This window comes from Cyprinodon variegatus, unplaced genomic scaffold (genome assembly GCF_000732505.1).
Source record: "Cyprinodon variegatus isolate N-32 unplaced genomic scaffold, C_variegatus-1.0 Scaffold261, whole genome shotgun sequence".
NCBI lineage: Eukaryota > Metazoa > Chordata > Actinopteri > Cyprinodontiformes > Cyprinodontidae > Cyprinodon > Cyprinodon variegatus.
Genome location: NW_015150714.1, coordinates 123,990 through 148,618, shown reverse-complemented (window position 1 = coordinate 148,618; position 24,629 = coordinate 123,990). Strand labels below are relative to the sequence as shown.

At 38.6% G+C, this 24,629-nt stretch overlaps 2 protein-coding genes across 4 annotated transcripts in view; one reads left to right on the top strand and one right to left on the bottom strand.

Annotated features, from left to right (window-relative positions):
• LOC107089722 (phospholipid-transporting ATPase IC-like) overlaps positions 1 to 7,683 on the top strand; it is a 34,262-nt gene extending 26,579 nt beyond the window's left edge. The window contains exons 26-28 of one of the 2 annotated variants that reach the window (XM_015382654.1): positions 3,924 to 4,062; positions 4,383 to 4,513; positions 6,656 to 7,683. In XM_015382654.1, the coding sequence (XP_015238140.1) occupies positions 3,924 to 4,062; positions 4,383 to 4,513; positions 6,656 to 6,850 (465 nt within the window). In that variant the 3' untranslated portion in view covers positions 6,851 to 7,683. The remainder of the gene's footprint in view (positions 1 to 3,923; positions 4,063 to 4,382; positions 4,514 to 6,655) is intronic. The other variant, XM_015382655.1, reaches the window with a different exon arrangement.
• A 5,642-nt stretch (positions 7,684 to 13,325) lies between these two features.
• LOC107089723 (hepatocyte nuclear factor 6-like) overlaps positions 13,326 to 24,629 on the bottom strand; it is a 23,443-nt gene continuing 12,139 nt past the window's right edge. The window contains exon 2 of one of the 2 annotated variants that reach the window (XM_015382656.1): positions 13,326 to 15,518. In XM_015382656.1, the coding sequence (XP_015238142.1) occupies positions 15,226 to 15,518 (293 nt within the window). In that variant the 3' untranslated portion in view covers positions 13,326 to 15,225. Of the gene's footprint in view, positions 15,533 to 24,629 lie in introns of both variants that reach the window. The other variant, XM_015382657.1, reaches the window with a different exon arrangement.

Here is a 24,629-nt window from a genome sequence, read left to right as displayed (position 1 = left end):
AGGACATCCTCATGGTGAAGCATGGTAGGAGTAACGTCATGCTATGGAGATGTGTTGCTTAACAACCTGAAAAGCTGATCAGGATTATTCAAAGAATTAAGGGAGAAAAATAATAGAGTGGCAAGGCTGTCATGGCAAAAGAAATGTCTGTCATGAGATTTAATCAGTAGTCTATGGTTATTTATTGTGGGAGATGCAACCACAGTAAATTAAGTCTTTCCATGGATGGCCACTCATCCTACAGGATGCCCACTCCTTTGATTGTTATCTGCTGTTTTTTCTCCTTTACTCAGCCATGACTTTCAGCATCTAATTTTAATAGCAAGTGCATTGATAAATTGCTGCAGTCTAAATTCTCCCATTATGCAATGTGACAGAATTTACTGCCAACGTTCTGTTTCCCAGTGTGACACATTCAAGTCCTGCAAGATTATTGAAATTATACATTATTGGGCACAAACATTAAAATTTAGCAAATAACATAACATCTTCACATGTAATGCTTTTACCTCTCATAGTTAGTAGCAACCGCTAAAGATAACTTCAAAAAGATGAGTAAGTCTTCTGGATGGGTCCCTCTCTCTTGAAATGTTTTGTCCCTTATTTAAGAAATTACTTTAATCTTAAGATATTAATGATTAGTTTATGTACTGTGTACAGAGCCTTTAGCAGACAGCATAAGACAAAATAAGAATAGAAGTGGGATTAAGCTGGTGGTTATGAATATGAATTAGCGATGTATGCAGACAATGTGATGGTGGCAATATTGGAGGTTAGGAAATCCTTCGATAATCTAATGGAAGAAATACAACTATATTGTCAACACTCAGGATACAAGCTAAATTCACATGAATCAGAGGTTATGATAATAGAGGAAGTGCACAATGAAATTAGAATTAAGTTGAATTTCAAATGGGACTGCGACCATTTAAATTACCTGGGAGTATATCAAAATCAATTGCGATAAATTAACAAATCAGGTTAAAGCTAAGTTTAGTAGATGGAAGATTCTGATCTTATCAGTGCTTGAGAAAATTAAATCTTTCAGAATGATTTCTTTGCCCAGATTCTTGATTATGTCTTAAACTTTGGCTAGCTACATACCACCCAGGTACTTTAAAGAATGGGATGACTTGATGAGAAAATTTATCTGGGATAATAAAGAAAAAAAAAAAAACACGGGTGAAACTTAAAAAATTTAAATTACCAATATTAGACGGAGGATTAGCACTACCAGATCTAGAGACATATTTTAAAGTAGCCCAGGTGAAGTCAACAATAACTTTTGACTCTAATAAGTGACTCTAATAATCCTAAATGACAAGAAATGGAAATGTGTAAGGCACGTTTAATCGAATCTTTTATAACTAAAGAGAAAGAACTTAAAGAAATAAAGTATAACTATTGTATAGGAAACAACATTAAGGTGTTGAAAATAATTATTAGATGCATGAATAAAGGGTTCACTTGAGAGAAATATTTAGGGATCCTGAATTTAAGAAGTATACAACAGATCAATTATTCAATAATCCATCCATCCATTTTCCGTCACGCTTATCCCAAAGGGGGTTGCAAGGGGTGCTGGTGCCTATCTCCAGCTTTCTAAGGGCGAGAGGCGGGGTACACCCTGGACAGGTCGCCAGTCCATCGCAGGGGAACACAGAGACAAACGGGATAAACGAACATTCACGCACGCACTCACAACTAAGGAGAATTTAGAGAAGCCAATTAACCTAACAATCATGTTTTTGGACTGTGGGAGGAAGCCGGAGTGCCCGGAGAGAACCCATGCATGCTCGGGGAGAACATGCAAAGAGTTTGCTTGGAAAATAATCATGATACATTATGGTACTTCATGACTCCAGAAAGTTTGAGTAAATATAAAAAGGTAAACTGCAAATGTTGGAGGAATTGTGGAGAGGAAAATATTAATTGCACAGAGATTTTCTATATTTGTAAAATAATACAACCTTACCGCAAAGAAGTATTTCAAATTGTTGAAGTGAAACTGGATTTGAAAGAAGAAAAAAATTATGTTAGGAAAAATCCAAACAGATATAAATTTATTTGAAAAGTATATTTTTCAGATACTAAGGATTACAGCTTTAAAAATCATAACAAAGGAATGGAAAAAAAAATAAATAAATATATATATATATATATATATATATATATATATATATAAAATAATTTAAATTGAATGAGAAGATAACTCACAAAATAAGGAATATGGACCAGGAGTTTAACAAAAAATGGTTTATAAAAAAAATGGAAAGTACATAAATATTGTGATATGGCCTTATGCAGCAACTGTTTATTATTTCTTAAGTATTTAAACTATGATTGAAATGGTTGAAACTATACCTAAAACATAATTGAAATACATTTAAATGATAATGGTTATTAAAATGTAATGTACATGTACTGACCTAACTAAATTAATACATAAATATAATATGTTTTACAATTAATGCTTATTGCTAAAATTGAAATCAAGGCCATTTATATTAAATATATTCTGTGAAAATGTCAAATGTAAACATAGAACATAAGGCAAAATTAACCAAACCCATTTCCTCCTCAGTAATTTATCACTGTCCTTTTATTTTTTATTTATTTTTTTCTGTTTGTTTCTGTTTATTTCTGTATAATAATTATTGTATATTACTTATTAAATTGTTGCTTATTATCTATAAAAAATTAGAAAACAAAGTTACAAAAAGATGTCATGATTACTATCTGTGATAACTCCCAAGTATAGTTGCAAAGCAAGGACAAAAATAAACATTTAGATAAAAATCTAGGATTTAGATATGAATACTTAGATATAAATTATAATTTATACTTGGTCCGACTTAATGTTAGAAAAAACATAATATATGTTAAAAAAAAGTGCACTTAATAGCAGAAATGCGATAGTGATTTTATTCACATTTTCGATTAATCTGTATTATTTATGTTATGAAATGCCTTTCACTGTGGAATTTCATCATTGTGTTTTCATCATTCTGTGCTGCCTTAACCAGGAGTTTTCAACTTGGTCCCCACTGTCCTGCATGTTTGAAATGTTGCTCTGCTTCAGCACACGTGACTAAAATCGCATTACATCCTCAGCAGCCATCTAGGGCTGTAGAGCTTTTTTAATCAACTATTTATTATGTATAAATGTAAGAATCAGCATTTACAGTTACAATAGAATATTTTGAGTAACTGGTAGATGCTTTGGGTTTTACAGATGAAGCTCACATTGCTTTTGCATATAATTCTGAAAAAACTCATTTTTAATCACAGCAACATTAATTGCCAAATTAAAAATAATGCAAATTCTAAAATGATTCAATAGATTCTTAAAAAAGACCAGACTCTTGTTTTCTAACTTTTTTGTTCGACCTAAAAGTGTTCTTTTATATTTTATATATGTTTTGAGCTTTGAAAGTTAATGATCCATATCCCCTCTGTCTAATGTATACTGTGATTTGTTTTGACTTTAGAAATACAAATCCATTAATTTAATACTCTATTTATCTGTGTTTGTTTTCATTGACAGATAAAGATTTTTCCACTGCCTGTCAAAGCATACAAACATTGTTGTCAGTAGCATTAACTGTTAGAATTGGCTCACAACTACTTTATCGTTTTTTTGTCAACCACATTCTGCTCTGTGGTGGGGTTTTATCATGCTGACCCTCTGTCTTACAGCTATACTATTTGTCCGTCTAATTATATTAATCTAAATCTGTACAACATTGTTAACATTTCCACAACAAAACCTCCCTTTCCATATTATTGTCTGCATTAATAAATAATGTTCAGTTAAAAATAGTCTTTCTCACTGTCTTTAAATCTTTAAATTAAGATTTTAGTAAAAATGTTCAAACATTCATCTACATTCATCTGCTCATTCTCATTTTTTTTTTTTTCAGATTGTTATGGTGACCAAATACTGGACAAAGTTCAGTATTGCAGCTGTTTGCGTCTCAGTGGTTCTGTTCTTTATCTGTACTAGAATCACTCACAGCACTCGGCTTTTTCAGAGCTCGCCTGCTGACTATTACTTCCTTGGTAATTTTATTTTCAAAGTATCTTCATTATATTTTTTTACTTCTTAATTATATATGATATTACCACTGAAATAGGATCATTTGCACTTCCATCCATCCATTCAGAGACTGAAGGATTTTATCTAAAATAGCAAAAAGAGAAAATGGCACTGCGACCATTTAAAGTACCTGGGAGTATATCAAAAAAAAGCAAAAAAAGAAAAACAACTGGTTGTGCAGCACAATTGTACATTTGAATTATTCTTCTGTTCATGGATAAATTAAGGTGAGATGTTAGTATTCCAGTTGCAAGGTTTGAAGCCTGTGTTTGTTTTTCCCCAGGTGTGTCTGAAAAGGCCTTCATTGATCCGGTTGTGTGGCTCACAGCTTTTCTCACAACTTGGACTGCTGTTCTGCCCTCGGTCACGGCTCACGCCCTCAATGTCATTCTCACTGTGCACAATAAACACAAGGTGAGGCATCAATCCGTATCTAGCAGCAAAACTTTCATTAAAAAATTTAAGGACATGCATTATCAATTTAAATGTTTTTACCTTGATGGTTTCAGACTTGCTCATTTTCATTTGGGTGTCAGATTTCATTTTTTAAATATGTTTCCATGACAAATGTCAAAAAGGAAAAAAGGAATAACAGCAGAAAACTCTATAAAGAAAAACACTGGACACACATCATCTGAGAATAGAGTCAACAGCTGCCAGAAAGAGATCTTACTAATGGCCACCTAACCATTAGGTCACTGAAATATCAGGATGATTTTGTGGTTAAAGGTATAGTGGAGGATTTTTGTAAATTTTTGAAAGGACCCGTCCTCTCCATGTTTAAAAAAAATGCACATACACAACACCAGTTCAGGGAACGCATATTAAATGCGTGCAAGGGCCAATTTCTCCTTATGCACGCTCTGTTTAAAAGTTGCTGTTTGCATTGCTCATACAAGCTTACTTTCCAAAAGAAGATTAGCAATTTTTCCACTATGTCAGACTCACCAATGATAAGTGTAAACGGGGACGAGCACTTATCATTGGTGAGTCTGACATAGTGGAAAAATTGGCCTTACGTAAACATATCAACAGAATGATTGACAATTAGGAGGACCACTTATTTTGATGATCCACTATACCTTTAAATGTTAAACTAAGATGGAAGTTCATACCGTGGTTTGGAGTTTTCTAATCAACAGTTTTAAAGTGTTTGGTTGCGAGCCCAGCCTGCCTGTATTTTCTCACAGTAATTAAAACAATTTTAGTTGGAAAAAAAAATTAGGGCAGAAATCATCAAGTTGATGTTTTCCTCTCGCGATCATTGTCTTTCTGTTACACACCAATGTCCAGAGTTTTGTTTCTTTTTATTAGCAAGCTGTTCAATGGTTTTGTAAAATCTGCCTGTAAAGGAAAACAGCTAAACGTTTTGTTTAGTTTTTTTTTATGAATATTTACTTTTTGTACACATTGGGCAAAAATCTTCATTTGAGTATTTTAGGTATCAAAACCTTAATCTAAGGACAAAGCCATTAAAACTAATCCGAAACCTCGAGTTGTTAGAATGGAAATCACAATACTGGGAATAAGATAAATGAAGTCTTTCATGCAACTAATTACTGAGGTTAATATCTGGTAAGACTAGTTATTAATTTATTTAAGTGAACATTACATGTCAGAAATCTTTTTTTTAACTAAAGGATATACATAAATGTTAAAACTTCAGTAAAATTAATTTTCTTTAGTGAGAAACTTTGTGCTCAAAAACACACACAGTCGCTCCAGTGGCTGCTGCTGAGTGTCAGAAGTTATCCATCGTAGCCATGGAAAGAGTTGTATTGGGTATACGTTTCCATTGAGGCAATTTTTCAACGTTAGAAACCATGAAAGTAATTCCCCACTACCTTTTCAGTGAGTATAAAAAACTCTGCCTCTGTCATCTGTTTTGTTTTGTTTTTCTTTTTTGTTTGTTTGTTTTTTTTTTACTTTCCTGTGTTGCCTCCTTACAGGCATGCCACCAACCATTTTAGTTCTAGTCCTCTCATTAATTGTTATGTGGTCTATAATGTTGATTTAAAATGTCAGAAAGGCTGGCTATTCCACTCTTACAAGGATTTTAAAGAGGCATGTCCCAAAAATATTGTTATTCTTTTGGCAATTAATGTTTTGAAAATTACTTAAAACTTTGTAAAGTGTTGAAAAATTACCACGACTGAAGTCGTGTGGCTCTGCAAAAGAAGGATGTTGTATTTTAAAATGTAGCTGAGTTTTGCACTTTCAAATTTGATTTAGATTCACTGAAGTGTGTGAGGGACAGTACACATTTTTTATTTCAAAATCCTATACATACAATCTTGTAAAACAAATCATACTCACCATCATAAAAACGTGAAAATGTGTATTCCTAAATAGCTATTTGTTTAAACGTTCATATCTATTTTAAATGACAATCTTCACATATTTTGTTAAGTTGCTGTTTGTAGCTATCATGTTTAATTACCAGCTTTTTGCTTGAAACTAAATACTTGTTTGAAAATACAGAAAAAATATGAAAGTTTGAAACTCCATCCATTTATTTTCATGTTTATATTTATCCCTGATGTGTGTTTCTTGCAGATACACAGCTCATCCCCTCCTCCAGTGGAGTTAAGGTCAAAGTTCAGTAGAGGGTCATCACTCCGCCGGTCATCATATGCCATTTCCCAGGGTGCCGGGCCTGGGCGCCTCATTAAATCCGCAACTTCCATTCGAAATACAGAGACGTTAAAAGATGAGAAGGTGAATATCAGTAAAAAGCCATCTGATATTTAAGGGCATCTAAGAACAAGCAGTCTACCCTCTGCTTTGGCAAAGTGCTTTATTTAGCTTTTTTAGGCAGATAGAGCCCAGATAGCTGTTTCCTGAGACCAAGAAATCTTAAGGGCTATGTGGTGCCCCACAAAGTTGGCAGGAGGGTCATTGTTTCTGCTAAATAAACCCAGGGGAAGGTTTTGATTAGAAAATGCTGAATTTTGAATAGACTTGGTGATGCTACATTGACATGTGCTGCATGATTTGTATCTGACTGCTACAGTAACAGTACAGAAACAAAGTCCAGTTGATTGTTTTTTTTGTTTTTGTTCTTTTAGGAATTGTGCAATGAAATGAAAATCCTATACTGACTATGCATCTATTTGTACCCACTGTGGGAACTATGCTAGGAGCAAATAAACTGTTGATTTGAAATAGTCTTTATTTATGGTTTCTTCAGAGTCTTAATCATAGTCGTATTTTACCATAATGAATGGGCCAATCCAGGGATCCAAATCAGATTAAATGACAATAGAATATAATAAAAGATTTTCTAATAATACAGAATGAAAAAATACAGTTATTCTTGCAAACATCAAACTAGTTTGGGGTATGGAGAGAAAGCAGGAAAGAATAAAAAGCAGTTCTTACGGTTATGTAATGCTAAATGTACCCACATGGTTTTATTGTTCCTTCATGAGTTCATAATTATTGCTTCAAAGTCTTGATCATAAAATGTGGACACAATGAGTTGTTCATGTATTTTCTATATGATCTCTGAGTCTCTAGGATTTTAATGTTTGCATAGCCCTATTTTACTAATAAAGAATATACTTGAAAATGTAATAACCTGCCTTTGAATTAATTCACACGAAAGAAATCGACAGGCCCACTTTGTTTTACAATTGTTTTATTTGTTAATTTATTTCAAAACACGCAATTTACCCATATTATCCTTTTAAGATTTTTTATTTTTCTGTAACAGTTATTACTCAGGTTTTTTACCTTCTCGAGAGTCTCAACTAGAGTGAAACTAAAAGTCCTCCACAGGCTCTCCGGCTTCTGCAGTGGGAGGAGGGTGGGAGAGAGGCTTTCTGATCAGATGTGAGCAGGTTGCTTCCCCATTTCTACCTGGACGGATACGTGTCTGCATCTGTGTGAAGGTTTGAATCAGAAAATGTGTGTGTATCTGTGTGCGTTTAAGTGCAAGACATGGAATGTCCACATGGCCGAGTAAATCACAGGAACCATATAGAACAGCCTGGAAAGCCATATATTGTCTTCCAGGTTTTGGCAGCCAGATTGTCGTACCTCTGATTTTATCTTTGGTTTCAGAAAAATAAGGAAACAAATATTGTCAAAGGGGCAGAGTCACCCTCCTCAGCATGTGCCTGTGTCTGTTTGTCTACCTGTAAGTCCATCTGAGTGCAATACGATCCACCGTCTCCAGACGACTTTGTAAACTTGAGTAAGAACAATGTTAAGCGTCTTTGCATTGATTGTGGCCCTTCCTTGGCGCTAGGGACAAAGACAGTCAAACATTGTGGGACAGTGGAGCCATGATCAGTGGAATGGGGCAGGAGGGTTGTAAGGAGAGGTGGGAGTAGGGGTCAACTTGCAAACATCGGCTTGGGCTACATTTTGGCGTCAGTGGCAGTTTGGGCTTTTGTGGTGAAAATACTGGGTGCTGCAGTGCCACTCTATCCCCGGCCGCTCAGAGCAAGAATGAACCAAGCGACTGGTGCTGCTTCACCCTCGTAAGACTGGCGGGGCGAAAAGAGGTAGAGAAGGGTCCAAGTGTGAGAGTTAAAATGTGGAGTGGGGGGGCTGGGGGTTGAGGGTTATACACTCTGACCCAGCAGCAACGATTAAGATTGGGGAGGGTCAGGTGTTTGCATAGTTCTCTGTGCAAAAGCCACCAACCGGAGCCATTTTTATTTCCTCGCGGCTGGCTACATCATCATTAGATCAGCAGACAGTGGGTGATGGGAAGCATGGTCTTTGCACCAAAGCTCTCTGGTTTTGAGGCAGGAGATGAGGCAGAGTTAACAGTAAGAGAGGGCGAAAAGAGAGATTTTAGCCAATGATGGGGTGAATAATGAATGTATTTGAGCAAGCTGGAGGGGGTATTGGGGTGAGTCGTTTGGCAGTTGCACACTGCAGCTCATTTAGATCCAGAGAGCCTCTTCTCCCATGATTTTTACACTTCTATCCTCCCCTTCCTCCTCCCCACTGGCCTGCCCTCTCTCTACCTTTTTTCTTGTTTTGAAACTGATTGTCTTCTACCATCACAAAGACACTTGGTTCTGATTGATTAACAGGTAACAGAAGAGGGAGAGCACAGTGTGACTGGGGGTGTCTCTACATCGGTCCAGCCTGGACAAACCATAGAGTTCGGCTGTGAGACGTTGCCCGAAGCAAATGCTGTTTGACAGCAAATGTGGGAAACGTTTCAGGGCGGACACTGGTTTGCCATGGTACCGCTGTTGGTTGGTCAGTCAATCGGCAAGAAATGGTTTTAGATTTTTGCATGACAAATATTGCAACCCATAGCAATGAAACATAAAATAGAAAAAAACACTGTTTTCCACATAGGTACAAATGAACACATATACACAGGTTGAAGAAAAAGCATGTAGACAAACATACAGGCATATTCAAGGCCGCTCGGATCGGTGTGTGTCCCTCTGATTAACTCCAAGTAAACAGCCAGTCTTTGGAAAAGCAAGACACACGTTCCGAGACCCAAGTGTGGAACACGAGCTGAGGAATGAAGATTGAATGCTATTGATTAGGGAGGAGACAAATTTGACCTCCCCCAGCACACACTGCCCCCTACTGTCTGGATTTATATACATCAAAGAAACATTGGGGGAAGGGGGGGAAGGGTTGCAACAACACATGCACACAACCAGTGAATCCAACAGTGACAGAAAATCTAAAAACAACAACCCCTCCAACGCCTAAAACCCAAATACCTCCCACCCTTATTTTTTTTTTCTCGCATTTATTTTGATAACCAAAATATTCCCCCACCCCCATTTCCACCCACTCCCTAATCTGTCTATCCCTTTCCTCTCCCCACAAAATCACAGGTCATTCCTGTTGGTTTCTATACAGTTATACAATATCCATGCACAAAAGAAAAGGAAAAAGTGCACCTTCTTCTCAACAGTAGGTGCTGGTCTTTAATTATCTAAGAACATCAGGAGCACTTGAACACACCCAGGAACCTTTAAAAGTAACAGTTTTGTCTATTTTTTTTTTTCTTTTTTTATGTATTTCTTTTTTTCCTCAGAGAAAAGACAACTAAAAGGCAGAAGAAAGCTAACAATGAATGCAAGGTTATTCCTCCTTTGGTTTATCACATCAAATTTTGGGTTATGATTTAGTTCAAATTGTGTGTTGTTGTTTTTTGTTTGTTTTGTTTTCTTTGAATGTAGCTTCCTGTGAGAGAGCTTAAAAGTAGTTCCCTGCAAAAGTATTCACACCTCTTGGATTTATTCACATTTTGCCACATACAACCCCAGACCTTAATGTGTTTTGCTGGGATTTTATGTTATTATATGTAGCACATGACTGAGAAGTAATATTACAATAAGATCTTAAAAATTTAGTCTGTGGATGTATTCAGCCCCATTTTTTCCAACAACCCTAAATAAAGTCCAAGTACCACAGTTAAATATTGTCTATATATATTATTATTATTTTTAATTTTTTTGTGCATAAAATCAGTTATTATTTGAAGGCTGCAAAAGGTTTGTTAGAAACATAAGTAAACACGCTGCTTCCTAAAAAATTCAAGGAACACAACAGATTGGTCTTGGATATTCTAACTTGAAGGAAGATTACCTTATAAATCAATGGAACAGAACTTTTTTTTTTGAATCCATCGTCTAAAAAAAATTTGAAAAAAATATACCGCTGTTGCTGACCTGCCATGACATAGCCTTTGAATTAACTGATAATCCAGGCAAACAGAGGATTAATTGATTTATAAAAAAAGCTGAACCTTTGAACCTTGAAAAAAAAACCATTGTAGGGCTGCAGAATATCTTAGACTGATGGAGAGGTTTGCCTTCCTCCATGTAAACACCTAAATATGAAGCTAGCGCTGTTATGCAATACTTTGGGTTAAACTATAATTATATGCAAGAATGGCCTGGCCATAGTCAAGATCTTGACAAAACTAAGAATCTGTGGCCAAATGTGACTGGTTTCCATGGACAATCTTAATTCAAGCTAACGGAATGTTAGTTTGTAAAGATTAATGAGGGAAATGTTCAGTCTACAAACGAGTGAAGAATAAGAACTATTGATTCAGAAGAAGTTTTTCTCTATGACATAAGCTTCCACTTTAACTGCATTGAAGTTTGTGGTTGCAATGTCCCATGTGAACATTTTGAGGGGTGTGAATACAATTGCAAGTCCTTCTTGGTAAATAACCCTCTTTCTCTCTCTATCCTGGCCTTAGCCTTTGTCTTTTCTTTTTCTCAGCTTGTCCTCCACAGAAACATTCACAATGTCTTTTCCTTTTAAGAAAACAGTAAGTACATGCCGTAGCAAAAAACAAACCGAGGGAACGTACAAGAAAAATAAGCAAACGGATAAAAGGAATTTTTAACAGTATAAAGCTTCAAGTCACAAGTTCCAAAACTAACTATCATAAGTATCATAGTTTCATAATCATCGTTATCATTAGCAGTATTATTTTCAGTTTTAAATTACATAAAGTTTACATGAAAGGTTTTTGAGGTATTTCAGAATTAATTGTCAAACACAAGCCTACCAAGTCTTGGCACTAGCCAGGGGGAAATATTGTCTGGGCAGGAGAGGTGGAGGGAGGAGAGTTTGAGTCTTCCACACTTTTTTAGTGCAGCCTCTGTGCTTGCACGCAATGGACTTGTTTTTCTTTTTAAAATAGCAGACGCTCCAAGTGCTTAAACCCAACAGCCTTTTTTATGCTTCCTCTTTCTCTGTTACACAAAAATATCTCTGATGTGAGAAAGCCAAAAACAGCTGAGAGTGAAAGCACGTCAGGCAAAGGAAAGGAAAAACAAATTAAGAAAGCCTGGCGAGATGATTAACAATACAGTTACAAAGACTGAAAGATTTAGGAGTAACACATAGGTTTGTTTGAAATAAATGGTGTAGAGAAAATGTTTTATAGACTTTCTACGTGATAAAGTGCTTGTATTCTAGTGTATCAAGATGGAAAGTCAATATGAGAGAAAATGCTGACACAGCCCCCATTCTGTGTCCCTCTCTTTGTACCCCCCCCACCCCTCGCCTCTGTCAATCCAATTATGGGTGCATTGTCTGTGTGAGTGCATGTTTGTGAGAATGCGTGCATGCATCTTTGTGACTGCACATGTTTTATGTGTGTGTGTTTGTGTGTGACCAGTGCAGTCCCACCCGTGGTTGAAGGGAAAAGGCACTCAACTCTTTCTGCAAGGCAACCACCTCCTCCTAAGTGGCACGATGCAGTCTGACTGCACTGTCTGAAACAAATGTAATGTGCGTCTTTGATATTAGTCAGTATGAGAAATTTTGAGGAGAATAAAGGGGAGGGGGGAGTTTTTGTGTTGTTTAATAATTTGGGTTGGGTCCCCCTAGGCAGTTTGCGACTGGTAGGCTGCAGTATCTTTGGTATTAGTGGCGGTTTCACAAACCACTCAGCTTAGTGAGGTAGCCACACTGGTTCTCACTACAAACAAATGTCATTTTGTCAGCTTCATAACTAGAGAGCTGAGTCTATCTATCTACCTATGCTTACTTAATTGTACTAGTCGATTTTAGCTCATCTTCCTTTGGCGACGTTGACTCACTGCTTACAGCAGTATGACATTAGTCAGTGCCCCTCCATCAACTTCTCTGTAGTGACCATTTGTTGTCTAATCTGCACTGCTAATCTGACTACATTGTTGGAAATGCTACAGTTGCATCTTAAGACCACACAGATGACTATTAAACCTCAAAGCCGTCCTCCTCTGACAGAGCAAACCAAGTAAGCCAGGACGTTCTGAGGTCAAATTATGTCCCTCTTCTAGAGAGAAGCACAGTCCTGACATGAAACGCCAGAAAGGATGAAGCGTCCATCATTTCTTCTTTTTCTTTCCTGCAGCTCCCTGTTTTCTCTCTTGTCCTCTTCTTCCTGGAAATGTCTCCTTTAAGTCTGCAAAAAAATATATCCTTCAGCAGACCAAGTCCTTGTGTCCCCCTTTTTTCCATTGAAGAAGTCCTTCCTTTTTTGGTTCTTTGTTTTGTTTTTTTTAATTATCAACAAGGTGCCTTCCATATGCACAACAGAGCACAATAGTAACAAGAAATAGAAACTTTGTGTCTATGGTACTAATTAAATACCCGCATCAATATAGGGAGGGAGAGAGAAAGGGCGAGGGCCAATGGGGTTAGATTGGAAGGGCGAAAAAGGAGGTAGAGAACCAAAGATTTTGTGTGAAAATTTGTCCAGTTTTGTGTTTGAATCATTTTTTTTCCTGCTTTAGTTGTTTCAGGTTCTTTTTTTTTCTATTTTCTTTTACTAAAAAACAAGTATATTTGAATTAAGTTGAATGCTGATTGTTGCTATGGCACACACTGCCTGTCATCAGTGAGGTGCACTGTGGAGTGTGTGGACCTTAGTACCGTATTCTCACATTAAGGCAGTAAGCATTGGCACTGTTTGTTGCTGTGGGTGTGTTGGTTTTGCTTTGGGTTAGCTACTGTTCCATAACCGTAAGGTTTGCAATAAATTATTATTTTCAGAGTTTTTTTGCAGACCGAAAAAAATGAATGCAAAATATAAAGCCTCCAAACAAGAAATGCTTAAATTTAAACCTCCACTGAGTCTGTCTCGCCTTTCTGTTTCCCCCTGATGCACTTCTCTCTGCTTTTTCAGTAGTATTTTTTGATTTGTTAATTCCTGCCTACATACAGTAATTCCCTGCCTTTGCTAAATCCCTGCGTTATTTTCATCATTCGTCTCAACCACCCCCCTCCTCCAGTGCTGGTTGGATGAGGAACAACAATAGGATAATGGTAAAGTATTGATCCCCCTTCAAAGAGCTGTGAGGCCCTGAATGTGTTGTGCCGTGACTTCTCCTCAGCATCTAGTGCAGCATTTTTGAATTCTCCCACCTATCCCAACACCCCCTCCCTTTTTTTGTATTTTATTCTGCTGTTTACAGGTCTCTATTGACAACAGCAGGGGGCACTGTTGCTCTGCCAGTGTGGACAGGACCAGGACAAAGTGGTGTGCTGTTGGTTTGTTGCTTGCTGCTGTGGAGGCCTTTGTGTTGTCTTCTGTGTGCTCCTCTGCTTTTTTTTTTTAATACGCAGCTGTAATGTAGTTTGGCTGGATGCCCGAGCGTGTTGTTGTCATCGTTCGGTTCCCAGCTATTGATTCAGGCTCCCAGCAGAACAAAGAGCATGTCCAGACATCTTGCCGGCCCCTCCATTTGGTCAGGGAAACTCAGACTCTGTGGGCTCAGGCTAGGAGTAACAATGACATCTCTCCCTGCAGGCCCTTTGACATCTGTGCAAAAATATAACCTGGGCCTGGAAGAGGTTGAGATCTCCTGCTGAGAATCTTGAATTTCACCTTCACAAGGCAGAAAGGGGGGGTGGGGGTCAAGGAGCCACTTTCTCCATCTGCATCGATTCATTTTTCAATTCATTAGTTTGCTGTATGATCAGCCTGAGCTGCTCTCTGAAATGGCTGGTCATCAGGGAATACCTTTGGCTGAGAAATGAAGGAGACTACAGGGGGAAAAGGGAGTGGAGGTGGAGGCAGCAAATTCAAAAACCTTCTTGTTTTTTCACAAGCTGCACAATTTTCTTGACGACGCCTTCCCTCTCTCTACATGTGTGAATGTGCAGGATGGGGCACTGATAATAAGGCTATGTGCTGTTGTCTCGTCAGATTTATTGCCGTTCTTTTGCCCTTGTTGCTTCCATAGAGAGGACATGACAAAGGAGGCAGACACAAAGGAGGTGAGTTAAGGGTTGTTGGTAGGGTGGCTAAGGAGGAGGCTGGCAAAATGTAAAAACCGTCCAAGAAAATGATCAAATCTTTGGTGTCTCTTTGCTTTGTCAGATGTTTTTAAAAAGATTTTTAAAAACAAAACACAAAAAAGACTAAATCAATGATTGTCCTTGTGTGAGTAAAGCAGAGTGAACCTGACTTCACACCTCACCTCTTAAATTCTACTTCTTTCAAGTGAGAGTTTGAGATTTTGACTGACAAGAATGATGATTGCATGGCACGAAGGGTTTTTTTTTCAGGCAGTCCAGGCCAGGTAGGGTCATCAGAGACAGGTTTCACAGCCACCTCCTTGTGACGCCTGCTGCTCCAAACCTGGCTACCCAGCACTCTTGAAGGCCTCCTCCTTCATCTCTCAGGCCTTGGAGAAAGTGGTGGTGGAGGTTCCCGGCTGCCCGGGGCTGGCCCCATGGTCGTCGTGCCAGCGATCCACGCACCGGCGGCGAGCATTCATGAAGAAGTTGCTGACGGTGCTGAGTTCCAGGCCAAGCTGCTGGGAGATGGTGATCTGCATTTCCTTGGACGGGCGTTTGTTTTCCTTAAAGATGGCGATGAGTGTGCGACGCTGCAGGTCCGTGAAGACTAGACGCTGTTTTTTAGGCGCTGTGTTGCGGTCCTTGTGTTGCTCCTGTTCTTTGCGCTTGCAGGCTTGGTTTGGGTGGCAGCGGTGGGAGGGATGTCGATGAGAGCAGGAAAGCCGAGAAGAGAAAGAAAATAAACAAAGAAAAAAATAAGGTAAATACACAGAATTGATTAAGAAAAACAAAAAGAGACCTCAGAGGATAATTAAAAAGTAAATCCTTGCAAATGTATTAATATACAATACTAAACATTTTAACCTTTTTTCATGCCACCACCACAATATTTAATGTTTTCACTGATTGATCAACTCATAATCAAACATGATAGTGAAGTGGAAAAAAATGAAAACTTGATTTTTCTACATTTCTAACCAAAGCAAATATGAAGAACTTATGTGCATTTCTTGTGTGTGTTTGCTTATAGGAAGGTGCGTTCTAGCTACAGACGGATCACACTTCTCAGCCTCTGCAGGAAGGCCTTTACCAGGTTGATGGAGAGGAGTGTCTGTCTAATTGCTGAACCTTGGCTTTAGGAGGAGAAGTTTGGTTTTTGACCCAGCTGCAGGACAACGGACCACCTCTACACCGTCTGGAGAGTGTTTGAGGATCTAGGGGAGTTTGCTCAACTGGTCCACATGTGATTTCTGAACCTGGAAAAGGCCTTTGACTGTTGGCTTTGTCAATACAATGGACAAGTTGGGAGAGAGAATGTTTTGCCTTTGTGGTGCCCTGTGGGGATGACTACAGGAGTGCTGGGTCAAGGGCCCCTTTACAAGGGTCCATCTGGTCTCTGTACAAGTGGAGCAGGAGTTTGCTCCACATAGCCGGCATTAAGTCTGTGTATGTTGGACTCTGTGCCCTCTGTCACTTGTCCCATTGAAAAACTTGATGTACAAGGCTTCTAGGTGTAGCCAAGAACTAGAGGGGGTCTGGTTTGGGAACCAAAGTCTCTACTTTTTGCAGATGACTTGGTTTTCCTGGCTCCCAGCTGCTAAGACCTTAGACAGTTTGCATCCAAGTGCATACCAGCTGGGGTAAGGATCAACTCCTCCAAGTCTAATGCCATGGTTTATATCCAGAAAAGGGTGGGTTGCCTCCTTCAAGTTGGAGGAGGGTTCCTGCCTCAAGTGGAGGACTTCTGGGGTCCTGTTCAGGAGCGAGGAGAGAATGGAGCGGTAGATCGATAGATGGAACCGTACGGCTGCTGCTATAATCAGGACACTGCACAGGTCTGTTATGGTGTAGAGAGAGCTCAGCCAAAATTCAAATCCTTATTGACCAGTTTGTCTCTCCAGAATTCATGACCATAGGTGAGAGCAGGAACACAACTGAGTGAAGAGATTGCCTATTTGGGAGAGGATTGGAGTAGAGCCACATCTCCTCCCCATTAAGAGAAGTAAGCTGAAGTGGCTCAAGCATAGTTTTCAGATGCCCCTTGGGTGCTTCCCTCTATAGGTGTTCCAGGCATGTCCCACTGGGAAGAGGCCCAGTGAACGACCTAGGACACGATGAAGGGACTATATCGATCATTTGGCTTGGAAACGCCTAGGGCATCCAAGAGCGGAGCTGGTGGAGGTTCCTGGGGAGATGGAAGTTTGGGAGTTTCTGGTTTGACTGCTGGCCCCTGTGACCTGGTCCCAGAAAAGGGGAAGGTGATGGTGACCTTTCATTGTAACTGTAGTTGTATATTCAGGTTCATCCTTTACTTAAAGATAATAATCTATACAGTCTTAAATCTTTTCCAGCGACTACCATATTTGTTGGCTATCTATATTTCCCATCAACCCTGACTACCTTCCTTTTCCCTGCTGGAGAAAGACATCCCCACACCATAATACTGCCACCACCATGTTTCATGGTGAGAATGTTAGCTTACCTTAACATGTTTTGTTTTTTTACCTGCTGGCCAAACACTTCCTACTTGTTTTCCTTGGAATAGAGAACCCTCTTCAACCCTCTTCATTTTATTTTCCCCTACTTGGCCTTTTACACATTTTAAACATACATTTCTTTTACATCCTGCTCCCTATCAAAGGCTTGCCCCATCTCGATCACGCTACACTCTTACCATTTTTAGATGAGGGGCTGAATAGTTCTGTGAATCATTTAACTCTTTAAGTGTTGTTTTATTACCCAAATGTGCCCTAAACTCCTTCAAACCTCCATCCCACAGAGGTCTGCCATTTCCCTTGGCCTTTCTCACAAGATGTGTTTACCAATCTTATTCAACAAACCTCCAGGGCCTTCCCAGAACAACCTCATTTATACTGAGAACATATTATACATCGTTTGACTCTATTTACACATCGGTTGAATATTGCAATTGGGGTATCAAACTGAAGTGAAATCTTACAACTGCTTCAAGGTTATTAACAAGTTTGGGTTTCTCTGCCATATCAAGTATTAATTAGACAAATTTAAGTTTCTTGATTTAGCATGACAGGATGTAAAAAAAAGTGTTTGTGGCATGAGTATTTTTGTAAGGAACTGTATTAACTAGTATTTAGACACATAAAACCTGTTTAAACAGCAGCAGCAAGGCTACAGCTCCATCTCTATTGCCATATTAAAGTTGATTTAAAGCTAATCCATGCGTCCTTCCCAGTGGGAATATTCCTTCCATCCTGTGTAGTGCAGACAGGGAGCCAGCCTGCGGTGAGAGAAAGATTGGGTGGGGAGGGCAGGGCAGTGGGACTGGCTGTTGCCAGCTAGCTGGAGACACTGCTGTTTGATTCAATATTAATGCAGTTTGAGTCGCAATGGGGGACTGAATGACTGATGCACAAAAGTAAGCATTTTGTGTTTCAGTGTGTATGTGTGTGCGAGTGTTGTAAATGAGAGACAGAGGAGACATCGAAAGAATAGAGAAATGAAAATAAAAGATGAACGGGTAAGACACAGTGTGTGTGTGTGTGTGTGTGTGTGTGTGGGGGGGGGGGGGGGGGGGGGGGGGGGGGGGGGGGGGGGGGGGGGGGGGGGGGGGGGGGGGGGGGGGGGGGGTGTAGGTGTGTGTGTGTGTGTGAGTGAGTGTAAGAACCAAAGATGGGAGCCAAGAAGAGGAAGGCGGGGTGTTCATGTGAAGGAGAAAGCAAGATATTGACCGACTTGCTGTAGGAATTGGGGAGGGAGGGGTTCTGTAGGGACTGAGGTCAGATCCCCCCCAGCAGGTCTACAGTCTGTTACTTCAAACAGAGCCCACTAGAGCCCACTCTATAGAGCTCTGAGAGGGTATTTATAAACCCTCCCGTCCCCCCTTTCCTTCTCTTTCCCCAAACGCAAACACTTGAGAGGTGCTTGCACCGGCTACTATGAGCTCCCTTCCATACACAGAGCAATTTTCAAAAGAAAAACGGTGCGCTCCCACATTTGGGAGGGGGTCCAGTGGGGTGAAGGGGTTTGTGCAGCGAACGCAGAAATTAATAGTTAATTTCTGTGCTGTATGTGGGTAAGAGTTTTAACTCTATGTGTTTGATGTGTGGAAAGCAGCAGACAGGTGGAAAGTAGAAGGTAGAAATGGTGGATGGCTGCGGCTCCACCTTAGAGCCACATGTTCCCCTGCTGACCAAGGATCGAATCCTCCATAACAGACCGCGCATCCTACTCAGCTTCCCCACTGTCTCAATTAAAAGAGAGCAAATCGGAGAGAAAGATGCCATCCCAGCGGGGCCTCCACCTGCTGCCGTCAGTATTGTCTCATACTTTCATACCTCCTTTAGTAAATGTCTCACTCTTGTGCTGCGTCTGGATGCATTTAGGGATGGATTTTTTTTCCTGTCTCCTATACTCTTCATCTGTGTGTGTGTCTGTGTGTAAGTGTGTTTGGAAGGTGGCTGTGATTATGCTGAAGTGGCTGGAGCCAAGCAGTGGCTCTGTGTGTCTAATTACAGTGGAACAGAGCCCATTGATCAGCCATTGCAGTCCAATCTGTTTACTACAGATGTCTAACCTGCACACTTACACATCCATCATCTTCATATTTCAAATCAACACTGGTGCTAATGTGCTGCACTCGGATTAGTCCAAAAGCATGCTTGTGTCTGTACATTTACATATCATCACATAGAGTACTTTGATTTATTAAAGGCATAAGAGCAGGGGAAAAAGGAAAGTGATTTTATTATTTGGCAGTTTTACAACATTTCTTGGAATAAAAGTTAGATTCATGTTCTCTGTCATCATATATCACAATATTTATTTTTTGATTATTGTGATGATTGTTCTGGTGGTGATTAATCTGCTGTTTCCTTATGCTTCTTTTACTTTTTCCTATCCTTAATTTCCTGAAGGTTTTCTTGACTTTATTGCATCTCAGGTTCCTGCTATTAGGTGTTAGCTTTAGAAAAAGTGCTAACCTTCCAGATGATCAAAAAAAGAATACATTACCCCATGAAAAATTAGCCTGACAAATTGTGTATAGACTCTGTCCTAAACAATGGTGATATTTCAAAGAAGTTATGTAAGTGTAGTTTGGTATATTAGGCAGTTCTATCTTCTAACAGTGATTACTTTAAAATGTTTTTCTCCTTATAATTTCTGTGACATTTAGCTGCAAACACAGGCCAAAATAAATACCAGCTGCTAATTCCAAAAAACAAATACTGGAGGGTAGCATTCATTTGTCAGTCATCGATATGGCAATAATCTATAATTTGTTTAACTGCTAAGATAAGTATGTGTACATATATACATAAACACACACACACATATATATAAATACACATATAGGTGAGGATCTCTCTTATTACACGTTTTTGTATAAGATCACAATGACCAGGGAGAAGTTACAGCTTTATACCCATCAAAGACATCTTGGACTGTCTGGATCAAACTTAGAATGGAAGAGGATTTGTTACCCAGCAGGGTGGCGAGTCTGAACAGGCGTCACAGCCCAGCCGGGTCTGTTTGAAGATCACAAAGGAGCTGACATGATGGACATGTCTATCCACTCTACATCCCTGGCAGTAGTGAGAAATGCATAAGCTACTCACAAGAAACTCTAGAAGTTCATGAAAATGGGAAATTGCTATTAGTTTAAAAATGTATCTATCTAAAAATGAAATTATTCAAACTTGGATTAAAAAATATTTACAACCCTACTTCTCTGACTGCATTATTGTGAATATAAATCTATTATTGTGCTTCGGGTGTTTTTCATGTGGTTTCCAATTCCTGAAAGAGCCTCTTTTTCATCGGCCAAATACAGCTTTACTAATGTTAATAAGATGCAATTTTATTCTACCCGTTCACTTCTGTCATTTATTACAGTAAATCAGTTTTTTTCTTTTTCGCCTGGTTTTTTTTCATTTATTAGTAGAATCATTTCTTTATTTAGCGAAGACATGTCTACAGTCATCCAGAGATGCATTTTATCCTATTGTGGTCAACAAAGGTATTACAAAAACAAACGTGGAGCCTCTGAAATGTTTTAGTTAGTTAGTTAGTTAGTTAGTTAGCTAGTTAGCTAGTTAGCAAGTTAGTTTTTTTTTTTTTTTTTTTTTTTTTTTTTTTGTTTGTTTGTTGGTTGATTAGTTGGGGCTGTAAAAGGTAAATGGTATATTTCTAAAAGCAAAAAGAGGACATGTATTTTGCACATCGTTGGCTATTTCTCTGCCCTTTAGGATGAAAAGCAAAACAAAAAATAAAAGCAATGTAAAAATGTGTGACTTATTGATTGTCTCTAAGATCCTGAAATGTTTGCTTTTAAGCTTAGAATATGGACTAATAATGATAATAATTATTATTGCTGTTGAAGATGTCGTTGTTATTTGTTTGAATTTGTATATTAGAAAATAAACCCACATTAATCTATAGTTACAGCAAGGGTTCTTATTTTAAAATAGTTTTACATTTCTATGATAAACCATGCAGTCTTTTTTCAGACTTAAGTCAGATTTATTTTTAAAAACATAAAAAAGGGGGAGGCCATCATATGAATGCGCTCAAGATAAATGCGCCTATTTTCTTCAGGAAGTCAGCGGGAGTAATGAGCGTCTTTAAATGTGCTTCAGTCCCATCTCCCTTCACCGGATGGTCACGTCCCTCATCCCTTCATCGACCGGCTCGCCTGGCGCCGTTAGGCTCGGCAGGGGGCGCTCTCGCCGCGGCCCGGCCACACTGGGGGCGCCATAGAGCGCTCTTTGCCTTTGCTACAGGCGCTGGATTTAGTAATCAATATCGATCGATCGGTGAGGAAGGGGGCCCTGATTACTGAACCAAGCTCGGCGTAGAAAGGGGAGGGGGAGGGCGGCATCGATCATTGCAGCTTTTAGAGCTACAGTAGGAACCGACGGACATAAAGTCGTGCACAAAGCAGCCCTGGCAAGAGCAGAAATCCTGGTTTGGTGTTTTTCCAGGTGCACATCCTGCTGATCGGATGTAATTTCTATAACTCGCTATAGATCTGTGAAGCTCTCCTTGTTCGGATGGATTCCTCAAACTCTTCAGTGGCCATAATTGATTAACAGCAGTGTTTGTCCTGCTCTTCTTTATTTAGGCCATCCCTTCCATTTCCCACACCTTGAGCTTCAATTTTATTTTTATTTTACTTTGTTGTTAAATGTAATCCAAATTATCCAGTGTTCATTCCAGTCGAAAACAGGTTAGATTCTGCCCCCATTTTATTATTATTTATTTTTCTTTTACTGATAACATTAATATTCTTCCCTTCATGACAAACCAAGTGAGGTTAAGAGAAAGGCCCTGGGTGTTCAATATCGATCGATATATTCGTGAATAATTCGTGTGTGAAATTCAGTTCGTCCAATTAATTATACCTTGGAGGTGGAGGGAGGGAGAAGGAAGGGGAGATGCTATGATGGGCAAATATTTCTGGGGAAAATATGCACGCGCTCAGGTTTGGGGGGGAGCTGCTGTAATGATTCTGGTTGCTGGTTAAATCTGAGAGGGGTTAAAAAAAGGGAAAATAATCAGCAGCTATTCCGGCTGTGATGCTAAATATTCACAGCTGGCTGCAGATGTGAGCCCATCTTCAGCATTAATCATCTATTGATCATCGTTGCCCTTCCTGGTTATAATGAGAAAGTCAACCCGTCTAATATTACGCATAGGCACAGGCAACAGATTAAAACATTTACATCCTGCCCCGGAACTCTAAAACAACGGGAGTCACCAATTCATTTACCAGTAAACACTTTTACTGGTTCCAGTTCAGCGCGTTTATGCTTAAACCTCTGCGGCTCTTTTACTGGGGGAATGTATTTAACGCTTTTTTTTTTCATTCACTTAAATCCGCATTTTCACATGAACAGCTTCCCTGAAGACTTATAACAGAGTTTGGTATATTTTCCACAAAGCAATCTTCTCTCTCAATATAAAATTGTTGCATTTGACACTTAACTGAAAAGCAGTGCCAAGCCCTGTTTGTGTCTTTCACCAGTGGCCAGATCACTTCCAGCTCAATAGCCCTTAATGTAATGGGTGAGAATTAGTGTTAATATACTGATGAAGCGGGACAATTTGTTTGTTTGCATTTGACTCAGCTGCGAGGCATTTTCTTTCCAAGCACTTCAATAAGATCTCAACCTGAACTCAGTTAAAACTTCGCTTTACTTCTAAACCTGCAAGGCCTGCCTTTTTATTTATTTATTTATTACATCAATCCAAATGTAAAGGTGTAAATAAATGAATAAAAAAAAACAAATTCATACATAAATAGAAAAAGAAAACCAAGGTTTGGCAAATAAAGTGTTAATTAAAAAAAAAGAAAAGCAAGGGTGATTCTAGAAATGGCACTATGTTAGAAAAATTCAATAATCAGTTGAGACTGCTGCCTGTGATGATCATGCTCCTTATGAGGTTTTAGATAATTAAATGCACTCAACCATTTAAGCACTTTATGACTGAGAGAACCTGACGAAAATTTTATCCCCCTCTATTATGATTTTGTCGCTTTCATATTAGCCCAGATATGCATGTGTTTGTTGCACTTTTATCAAACATTTATTGATCTGAAGCAAAATTGCTTTGATCAGTTATGCGTGATAATTGCAGAATTAAACGCACTTAATTCTTTTTTTTTACATAAGTAAAAAAGTGATACTCTTTTGAAGCTGTTTTTATGTTGCACGTACATGTAGCGTTTATTTCCCATTTTTTGTTATATATTACATTTATTTATTTATTTATTCATTAGCATTTTTAATTAACAAAAACATGGTGTATGTTTGTTTTCAAAATCCTGATCATTTACTATAAAAAATGAAAAATAACATTATTCTACTTGAAACTTGTGCCTTGAGTTTTATTTTATTTTTTCCCAACTGCTGTGTTTTCGGATTTTGTTTTGTCATCCTATCAAGAAAATAGACAAAAACCACCCCCTAACCTTTTACAGTGTTTTAGATATCACAATTACCAAAAGCTATAAACTCTCGCGATATTATATGAGAGGATAAGCAGATGCTGCATAGTTCGACGTTTTCAATTTTCTTTATTATTATTATTTTTTTTTTTCAAATTTTTTCTAGAAATATCTACCCCTTTAAAACTGCAATTTAAAAATTAATTTGAAATATTCTTATAATTCCATTGGGTGCTAGAGCCGTCACCTCCTCTCCTGATCTCCTGTTTTGTCACAGCAGAATCTTCTGGCTGATCTGCAGTCGAATGGCACCGCTCGCTGGCCCTCGGGACTGCAGAAGCAGGTTTTTTAATATGCAGGAATTCTCCAAATTCAATTCAACCCCTCCTTCCGCCCCATGAGCAGATACAGTCAAATGAAAACATATATGAGAGGCGAGAATTATTGCACTGATATAATCTTGTTAATAACCAGACTGCTTCTTCAAATTAGATGGAAATATATGAAGCTGAGAGCCTGTGTTGTATTGTAACAAACTGTTGATGCTCCTTTTTTTTTTTTATTTAATTTTAGTTTAGAAATCGATTCCTTCCAATTAACCAGAAGCCTAACAATAATGTCGAATTTAAATGAGAAAAAATGGCTAACACTTTACTGTTTGGTTTTATTTTGTAGGGCGAAGACAAAATATTATCTATTCTCACACACACACACACACACACACACACACACACACACACACATATATATATATATATACATATTTATATACACACACACACACACACATTTTTTTTTAATTTCTTTTATTTTTATTTCTCAAAAGCACACACACACACACACACACACACACACACA